This window comes from Gracilinanus agilis, chromosome 4 (genome assembly GCF_016433145.1).
Source record: "Gracilinanus agilis isolate LMUSP501 chromosome 4, AgileGrace, whole genome shotgun sequence".
Lineage (NCBI taxonomy): Eukaryota > Metazoa > Chordata > Mammalia > Didelphimorphia > Didelphidae > Gracilinanus > Gracilinanus agilis.
Genome location: NC_058133.1, coordinates 369513920 through 369524596, shown reverse-complemented (window position 1 = coordinate 369524596; position 10677 = coordinate 369513920). Strand labels below are relative to the sequence as shown.

Here is a 10677-nt window from a genome sequence, read left to right as displayed (position 1 = left end):
ATGAACAGTGAATTGAGTAGAACCAGGAGAACATCATACACAGCTACAGAATTAATAACACAAGAATAAACAGTGAATGGTTCCTCCAGAAAGTGAGCTGAAAAGTGAAGCATGAAAGAATTTATACGTAAATGATCTCCTAAATGATACTTTCTATGATATGTGAAGAATAGGAAGGGCTGGGACACTTGTGGTTGGAATTTATTTATATAGATATGAAGAAAAGTAAGTTAAACATAAAAGAAATGTGTAGCTTCATTTATATACAATCTTTTTATATATGAAAAATGCTTATTTTATTAGGTTTTGTAAAATTCTGGGGGGAAGATTGTAATCCCATTGAGTACAGAATCTAAATTATATCTCCCTTTATATTTCTATGTCCCAGAATACTTAGACTTTTTTAAACCTTTGCGTTTTGACTTAGAATCAATATAAGTATTGGTTCTAAGGCAGAAGAATAGTAAGGGCTAGGCAATTGACACAGCTAGAAAGTATCTAAGGCCAAATTTGAACCCAGATCCTCCTGAGGAGACCTGGCACTCTATCCACTGAGCCTCCTAGTAGCCCCATAATAGACTATTAATAAGTGTTTGTGAAATGGGTTGAATTGAAGAATAAATTCCTATATTCAAATAGAATTTATACTCCTAAACCAAAGAAACCAAACTCAACCACAAATTTTGTTTCTTTTCATTAAAATTTCCCATGGCCGGTCCATTTGGTAGCTTGGTGGATTGAGAGCCAGACTTGGAGATGGGAGGTCCTGGATTCAAATCTGGTCTCGGATACTTCCTAGCTGTGTGACCCTGGGCAAGTCACTTGACTCCCATTGCCTAGCCCTTACCACTCTTCTGCATTGGAACCAATACACAGTATGGATTCTAAGATGGAAGGTGAGGGTTTAAAAAAATTCCCTCCATACTCCCACCATGGTTATAGGGTTTAATGGAAAAGCACTGGACGAGGGAGGCAGAACACCCGGGTTTTCATCTTAGTTATTACATTCACTAGCTATATAATCATGAGTAATTCATTTGAGTCTCTGAGCCAAAGATTCATTACACTGAAAACTAGAGGGCTGGATTTGGCGACATCTAATAAGAAATTCAACACCATTCAATTCAGTGACCATCTCCGAGCCACTGCATCTCATTATCCCTCCTAGAAATGTGTACTCTGCCCTTATAGACACACTGGCCTCTAATGGGTAAGTCTTCATCTTACTCCAGTGGAGGTCTCTACCTCACATCCTAGCCCTCTCCTAACCATGCCACAGCATGCACTTCCACCTCTCCTTCCTTTGTGTGTCGTCTTCTCAAATTAGACTAAAAGAACCTTGAAGTCAGAGAGCTCCTTACTTATTTGTATTTGTATCTGCAGCACTTAACACCATGCTTGGTACTTAGTAAATGCTTCATAAATGCTCGATCTATTTACTTGGCCTGCCTGCCCACTTATTTATCATCTAGCTATGATCCCATTTCTTGAATTTGTAAATGGAAGTCACATTCTTTCTGTAATTGTGATGCATCGACCATATGGCATCACAGTGATAAAGTACCCAAAACAGAGCAAGTAGGTGATGTTCCTCTAACAACCCTGTGAGGTGGATACTACAGGCATCATTGTCTCAGTTTTATAGATCAAGCAACTGAGGCTCTGAATTAAAAATTAAGTGAGTTACCCAGGTTGTTGTTTACTAGTTTTCAGTCATGTCTAGCTCTTTGTTACCACATTTGGCCTTTTCTTGGCAAAGATAGTGGAGTGGTTTACCATATCCTTCTCCAGTTCATGTTATATATGAGGAACTAAGACAGAGTTAAGTGACTTGCCCAAGGTCATATAGCTAGTGTCTGAAGCAGGATTTGAACACAGGTCTCCCTGACTCCAGATTCAGCATTCTATACACTATATCATCTGCTCAGATAACAAATATCAGAGGTAATTTATAAACCTAGTCCTTTCTGATTCAAGATCCAGCACTTTTTCTAATTCTCCTCTACTCTAACACAGATATAAGATGGAAACATAGATAAAGAATAAAAAGATCCCTAGATTTAGAATTAGATGACCAAAGTTCAAATTCTGGATCTGTTATTTACTATCTGTGTGACTGTAGATACTTTATGTCTATGTCCTTAGTGTCTACACCTGTAAAATGAGGAACAGAAGTGAAGGTGAGTATTCCTTGATTACCATATCCCCTTCCAATTCTAAATCCTATGGTCCTATAACCTAAAATGGATTAATTTTACAAAAACATTGAGAGGTGCCATGAATGTGCTGTGTGAACCTTCCATAAGAGAAGAAGGAAAAGGGAAGGATCATCAATTTAGAACTACAGGGAACCCAAGGATAACCTTGTTCAACCACCTCCATTTTAATTTAATTTCTAATTTTGATTTTCCTAGATTGAGTCATCATCAGGAATCACAAACATCTCAAGATCTTCTCATTTTATAGATGAGGGAAGAAAGGCCAAGAAAAGGTCACAAGGGTAGCAAAATGACAGAGTTAAGATTTGCACCTGGGTCATTCCAAATCCAGTATTCTTTCCTCTTCACCAGTTGCTTGACAGTGGAGATGCTCTTTGACCTTAAAAGGATGAAGATAAAGAGGAAAAGCTTTGTAGAGTTTAAGGAACAGCTGAAAAAGTATATAGTCCTTTTTGGTCAGGTTAGCTGGTAGCTAGATGGTAATAATATGAGATTATGCTAGATCACTAGAATAATAACAGAATCTTGAATGCCAAACAGAGAACACAAACTTGACTAGAGAGCCACTGAAGATTTGGGAAGTGACCATGATGACCTCTGGAAAGTCCATTCAACCTACAGGGAACTTTTTCCTCTGCGCCTGTCTTTCATCCATTCCTCCTGTCTCCCTGGCTAACTGGTACTGGGGAGGGAGGGAGGAAGGATCGGAGGCAATCTGTCATCATTTCTCCCACCTGTCCACCTCCTCTTTGCAGCTTCCCTGACTGAAGCTCTTAGGTATCTCACTCCAGCTCGAGATAGGAGACCTCAACAGTTGGGGTTGAGGATTACAAAAAAGAATTAGAGGTGAAGGTATGAGTAACAAATCAAGATTGTTAATTGTGCAAGGGAACTTAAAGCATATAATGTAGAATGCTATAAGGACCCTAAAGATTGAATTTCAGGACGACACTAGAATCTTAGAATATAAAGCATAGAATGTTAATTCTGAATACAGATGGTATCGCTGTAGCTTATAACCCAGTTGTCAACATGAAGAGGGAATTCTGGACCCAGACAGTGAGATCTTGGAATATAGAGCATGGAATGTTAATTCTGAATACAGATGGTATCACTGTAGCTTGTGACCCAGTTGTCAACATGAAGGGGGAATTTCTTGACTCCTTCCAGGACCCAGATAGCTCAATACCAATGTTATTGCTTACTTTCCTTTCCATTCCTTTTCCCAGAGACTTATTGCCATCACTTCTCTGGGCAGACCTTATCACCATGGCAAGAAGGGCCTTGCTCACCACTTCTTTAGCTTCCCCCCAAATGAGCCATTTGGCCTGGGGAAACCTGTCATGAGGGATTTTCAGGATCATTACCATAGCAGCCAGGGGATCAGCAGTTTACCAAGGCTGTAAGCTACACCATCTCCCCTTCCCCATAAAAACCTCAATATTATTCTCCCCCAGGCCTTCTTTGCCCTTACTTGTTCTTGTGTTTGTGTATAATCTGTATGTTTTCCTACATAATATATGTATTCCAAAAGGGCTGTCTAAATGTGTCCAAGGGTAGCAATGATAAGGATCTCTGGAATCTGGTCCTTCTTTGATTTACACCTAAGGGAAGCAGGAGAAGGGACATGACTTGGTCTTTGCTCTTTCCCTTACCTATCTCCAAGGGAAATGCTGCTAGTTAGGGGTTTAAGTCTTACTCAGAACAAAAGCCACATCCCTGGTAACTAGCCCTTGTTTCTTATATTCATATGACACATATGAATATATATTCATATATATTTTTGGCAACTTAACTCCTTCCCACCAAATGTGTCACACAACATTTTTCCCCCCAAAACAAAACAGAGACCCAATTTTCGCTCAAGGGTAACTATTCTCTCTCTCTCTCTCTCTGATGTCTGTAGGAAGGCAAATGGGAAATTAGGAACATGTAGAGGAGCCAGTTTCTTCTACTTCGATTTCGAAGTCTTTCTCCCTCTCCTAAAGAATGTCTGAAACCAAATGTGTTTCACCTACAAAGAGCTCTGGCATCAATTCTGCCAATTATGTAGATTATTTATCATCACCTTTGAATTCTCCCCACCAATTGACAGTCTTTTCTCTTGTCATACAGAATAGGACTGCTGCTACCCAGTTTGACAGATTGTTTCAAAAATACTGTTTGCCTTATATTTTAAAATTTTCTCAAAAATTTTATATTTTCAATATATCAAAATATATTTCAATATATATCAAAAATGATATATTCTCAAAATCATTTGAGTCACAAAATAAATCATTTGATCACCAATCAATTAGCAAGCATTTATTAAGCATTTACAGTGTTCCAGGCACTGTGCTATGTGCTTAGGGTAAGAAAAGGGAGAAGAAGGAAATATGCAAATAACTAGGGGCATAGACCCTATAAATAGATTAAATGGAAGATCAAGGAAAGACAGCAGATGATTGGAATGAGGAGGCAGGGGATCATGAGCTTTGATCTGAGCTTTGAAGGCATCTGGTGGGATGGGGAAGGAACAAAACAAAACTAAGAGACAAAGGCAAGGTGGCAGAGCATTTTAGGCTTGGTGGACAGGCAGCATGAAGTATGGTGATAGGAGATAATGTCCTCTTCAAAGAACTGCAAGAAGGCTAATATTCCTAGAGCATAAAATGTATAGAAGAGAATAGGGTGTAAGAAAGCTGAAAAAATAGGAAGGAGCCAGGAAATGAAAAGCTTTTACTTTAGGTTTTATCTCATAGGTAATAGAGAGCAATCAAAGCTTATTTACTTAGGGTGAGGAATAGTGCTGGCATGTTCGGGGTTCAGATCTATATTTTAGGAAAATCTCTTTGGCACCTAATTGAAAAATTGATTGCAATTGGAAGAGACTTGAGGCAGGGAGTTCAGTTAGAAAACCACTGCAATAGTCCATGTGAGAAGTTAAGAACCAGGAATGGAAGGAAGAAGATGTGTAGAAGAGATGTTGCCAAGGTAGAAATGACAAGATTTGGTCTATGGTGAATACAAGTGAGGGAGTCAAAGTTCCTGATCCAGATGACTAAGAGGATGATGGTATCCTCCACAATAATAGGAAAATTCAAAAAAAAAAAGGTTTACAAAAGAAACTAATGTTTTGTTTTGGAAATATGAAGTTTGAGATGTCCACACTACATACTACTCTGTCTAATTAGTAGGATCAAAGTCAAAGAAGTTCAGAAGATGAATATATTAGGTTGTTCTTAAAGTATCCTCTCCAACCACTCCTTCCTGCTCCCTTTGCAAAGGTCCAGAATAGTCCTAGAATGAACAGGTAGGAGTAGAGATAAAGTCTAAGAGGAAGAGAAGGAGGATTCAGCCACCCATAGAGCAGGAGGTAGCCTGGGATATGACCACACTATCAGGCAGCCATCAGAGAAGCATGGAAGCTGGCCTGCTGAACCCAATCATTAAGCTGAAAAAAAGAGAGTGTTTGCAGATGGAGAGCTAAGATAAGATAAGCATAAGCATATACTACAGACCTGGAGTAGACATTCTCATCACAGTAATGGTAAAAAAAGCAAAAGAATCTAGCTTGTGGGACACAGATGAGACAACATGAATGCCATGGAAATGATGTTCCTTTGATTGATATCATCAAATCTGTCCATGAAGTATTGGACTGTGAGTTTGAAAGAACGGTATTGAATTTGATTGATGAGGAAAAGGGGGTTCACCAGAAAGGAGCTATTTTAAATAAACCTGTTCTTTCATTATTTTTATTAGATATTTTTGGTCTGCAAAGGAACATAGATCTTGGAACTGATGCCTTAGTTGCTGGTTATACTTGGAAAAAAAAGTAATACTAGGAATATTTTACATTCAAGAATCTTTGAGTGCTTTAAAATATCTCATCCATTCATTCAATAAATTATTTGTAGAGTATATACTATGTGCTATACCCTATAGTAATGAAAGCTTAAAACTGCACTGAAACTTTTGGTTCATTGTATCTTTTCAACCTGAGAATTTTTTCTAATGTTCACTTTTATCCTTTGTTTTCACATCAGTTTATTTTTAATTATATCATTTTTCCCATACTAACTCAGGAACATCCTTTGTAACAAAAAACAAACAAATAAAAGGAAACAAGGGGGGGAAAGCAGTTTAGTAAAACTTACCACTATATCAATGACATTTTCAATATTACATGCCAATTGTCCCCCACCTTTAAAAAATAAAAAAGGATGATAATAAACTGATAAGAATAGTTTTTGTTGGGACATTAATGCATTTCTGGTGGAGTTGCAAATTGATTCAACCATTGTGAATGGCAATTTATAACTACGCTCAAAGGGCTTTAAAAAACTGTCTGCCTTTTCATTCAGCCATACCATTGCTGGGATTATACCCCAAAGAGATAATAAGGGGAAAGATTTGTACAGAAATATTTATAGCCGCACTCTTGGTAGTGGCAAAAATTTTAAAAATGAGGGGATGCCCTTCAATTGGAGAATGGCTGAACAAATTGTGGTATCTGTTGGTGATGGAATACTATTGTGCTCAAAGGAATAATGAACTGGAGGAATTCCATGTGAACTGGAATGACCTCCATGAATTGATGCAGAGTGAAAAGACCAGAACCAGGAGAACATTATACACAGAGATGGATACACTGTGGTACAATTGAACATAACGGACTTCTCTACTAGCAGCAATGCAGTGATACTGGACAATTCTGAGGGACTTATGAGAAAGAACTCTATTTACATCCAGAGAAAGAATTGTGGGAGCAGAAATGCAGAAGAAAAGCAACTGCTTGAACACATGGGTCAATGGGGACATGATTGGGGATGTAGACTCTAAGCAATCACCCTAGTGCAAATATCAATAATATGGAAATAGGTATTGATCAATGACACATGTAAAACCCAGTGAAATTACTCGTTGGTTACAGGGGGCTTGCAGGGGAGGAGGGGAGGAAAAAACATGAATCATGTAACCATGGGAAAATATTCTAAATCAATTAAATAAATAAAATTTTTTAAGAACCTTTTTGGGTGGAGGGGATAGCTTCCAAGGCAAACTTCCCCCCACCGGGTGTTAGAACTGGGATTCAAGCATGGACCGCCATTCTTCTGAGTCCTGGCCTCTAACTACTATATAGTTATGCAGTCCTACCCTTCATTATTACAGGTTTTTATTGAACATCTTAGTATAGGGTTATATCGAAAAAGTAGGTCATTGAAAATCTTTTTAAGTATGTGGCTATGCACAACATCATACAATATAAATCAGATCCTCTACTGGCCCAGGAAATCTAACCCCAGAACTAAGTCATCGGACCAAGGTGTGACATTCATGGTCTCAATGACATCATGCTGACAATGCATATAGCCTAGTGGAATGTGCGTTCCCTGGGAATCATGAGATCAGGATTCACATCCTGGCTCTCCCACTTACTAGCAGCCTAATATTGGGCAATAACAATTCAGGTTCTATACTTTCCATATTCTTTCTTATACAGATGTATCTGCATATAAAGATGCATATATGTTATGTAGACCACACAATGACATGATTCATTCACTTTTTAAGATTTTTTTTTGTTTTGTATGAATGTTCCAAGAGAACAGAGTTAGAATTGGGGTGGGGAAAGAAATGTACAATCTGTCATCTTTCACAAACTATAACCATAAAAAAGCACCCAACATTAGATATGGGACAGGTTTTTAATGCAAAAGAAAGCACAAAAGATTCATATCTGATGCCAAAAATAGTCAAGACAATTCTTGCCCCAAGTGATCATGAGAATTATGCAAAATTTTACATTTCATTGTGCCCGCAAAGGAAAAGGACAAGGTTGCTTCTCCTTTGGGGAATGGCTTCTTCTCTTCTGTTGAAGTACACATGTTGACAGAGCTCTTTTTAGAGAACCTAGACTGTGCTTGCTCTGTGATTTGGCTCATTGCCTTCTCTGTTACTTAATGATTCTCTGGCTGGGAGATTGGGGAGTAGTGAGGGCTGCCTCTTTTTTCTCCCTATGTCTGCTGTCAGTGAATTTGCTCTCTTTTTTTAGCTCTTATCTTCTATCTTAGGATCAATACTATGTATTGGTTCTAAGAGGGAAGAGCAATAAAGGCTAGGGAATGGGGGTTAAGTGACTTGCCCAGGTCACACAGCTAGGAAGTGTCTAAAGTCAAATATGAACCCAGGACCTTCCATCTCTAGGCCTGGCTAGGTTCCATGGAACCACCTTGCTGCTCACTCTGCTGTCTTCTTTTTAAAGCAAGTTCAAAACTCTGGAACAGCGTGTCCATTGTGGCCTGTGTCTACCACTTACCTACGGTCTTTGTATCACAGCCCGGCTCTGGAATCCCCACTGGTCAGGTCTGGATTGCTAAACTCTAGGTTGTGTGTAGCAGTGAGTGAGAAGAAAATTGTTGCTTCTCCCCAAGCACAATCCAGGCTTCAGGTATTTTGTTATAGCTGGACTACCAAGAGAGTGACTTGACTCTCTGAAAATAAAAAGCATTTTGGGATAAGTCTTCTACAATTTGAAATTGATGTGTGGCAAGAGCAATCCAGAAAAAGCTTTAAGTATTTTCCCACTTCATTAAAAACCTAAGCTTGGATTTTTTAAGTATACCATCATCATCTGCAAAGAGTGATAGCTTAGTCTCCTCATTGCCTATTTTGATACCTTCAATTTCTTTTTCTTCTCTAATTGCAACTGCTAGTGTTTCTAGTACTATGTTGAATAATAGAGGTGATAATGGGCATCCTTGTTTTACTCTTGATCTTATTGGGAAGGCTTCTAATTTATTCCCATTGCATATGATGTTTGTTGATGGTTTTAGGTATATGCTGTTTATTATTTTTAGGAAAGGTCCTTCTATTCATATACTTCTCAGTGTTTTCAATAGGAATGGATGCTGTATTTTGTCAAAGGCTTTTTCAGCATCTATTGAGATAATCATGTGATTTTTGTTTGTTAGACTGTTGATATGGTCAATTATGTGGATGGTTTTCCTAATGTTGAACCATCCTTGCATTCCTGGTATAAATCCCACCTGATCATGGTGGATGATCTTCTTAATTACTTGCTGGAGTCTCTTTGCTAGTATTCTATTTAAGATTTTTGTATCTATGTTCATTAGGGAGATTGGTCTATAGTTTTCTTTCTCTGTTTTTGATCTCCCTGGCTTTGGAATCAGTACCATATTTGTGTCATAAAAGGAATTTGGTAGGACTCCTTCTTTGCTTATCATATCAAATAATTTGTATAGTATTGGGATTAGTTGCTCTTTGAATGTCTGATAGAATTCACTTGTGAATCCATCAGGCCCTGGCGATTTTTTCTTAGGGAGTTCTTTGATGGCTTGTTCAATTTCTTTTTCTGATATGGGATTATTTAGGTATTCTATTTCTTCTGCTGTTAATCTAGGCAGTTTATATTTTTGTAAATATTCATCCATATCTCCTAAATTGTTATATTTATTGCCATATATCTTTCTAAAAAAAGATAAAGCTGAAATTAGCAACATTATGTTCTTATTACAATAAATGCTTTTATTTTCAAATATGTAACACCATGATATAGGGCAATGAACATACTACTATTATCTCATTATTTTCATCTTTTTATGTGATTCAGACAGAAATGGTCTGGGGAGAAGTTGCTATCTGTTATTATCCTTTTATATTTAATGTTCTATAGATTATTACATATTTTGATTTGATAAAACATTTTTATTTGAATAAATTGTTAGGATATAAACTTATCTTCTGTAGACTCACTCAAAGCATCTCAGGTACAAATTCTATGGCAGATAAGCCAAGAGAAATGATGGAGCTTTACACCTCTTCTCATTTTTGAGATCTCTTGTATCTCCATATTTTGAAAACTTTTTGCTCCATGTAGATTGAATATTCTGAATATTCACTTTGTTGGTATCTATTACAATATTATTCTTAAGTTTTGCATTTTTGTGTTCCAATTATGCCTGGAGAGTTATGGGCAACAATTCTTTTTATAATAATAGAGTATAATCTTGTCCTAAAACAGTTTATTAGTTAACATCTTTAGGATATTTTTTTAAATAATTAGTTTTTGGTTTATTAAATGCAGTTATACATTACAATTATATATTTTTGTTATTTAAATTATAAATATCGTGAAATTATGGGTTTTTTCTCAAAGTAACGCACCACCCGAGTTATGCTTGTTTTTTGGCGAGTTTTGACCCATCAAGCTCAAAAGGTTGCTCATCACTGGACTAGCCCTTACCACTCTTCTGTCTCAGAACCAATAGGTTCCAGGATAGAAGGTAAAGATTTTTTTTTAAAGAGCAGAATAGCATTCTAAATTGACAATTATTGGCAAAGGGAACATGCCCATTGATTATCCCCCAGAAATCATAAAGGGAAAGGAGTTTCAGCCATCAGAATCTTTTTATGATTACTCCTATGTATTGATCCCATTGTAGCTGGCTAG

At 37.4% G+C, this 10677-nt stretch overlaps 1 protein-coding gene across 1 annotated transcript in view; it reads right to left on the bottom strand.

The window, feature by feature from the left end:
- Nucleotides 1-4748: 4748 nt before the first annotated feature.
- RFX6 (regulatory factor X6) overlaps nt 4749-10677 on the bottom strand; it is a 102964-nt gene continuing 97035 nt past the window's right edge. The window contains exon 18 of the mRNA XM_044675418.1: nt 4749-4861. Within this exon, the coding sequence (XP_044531353.1) occupies nt 4749-4861 (113 nt within the window). The remainder of the gene's footprint in view (nt 4862-10677) is intronic.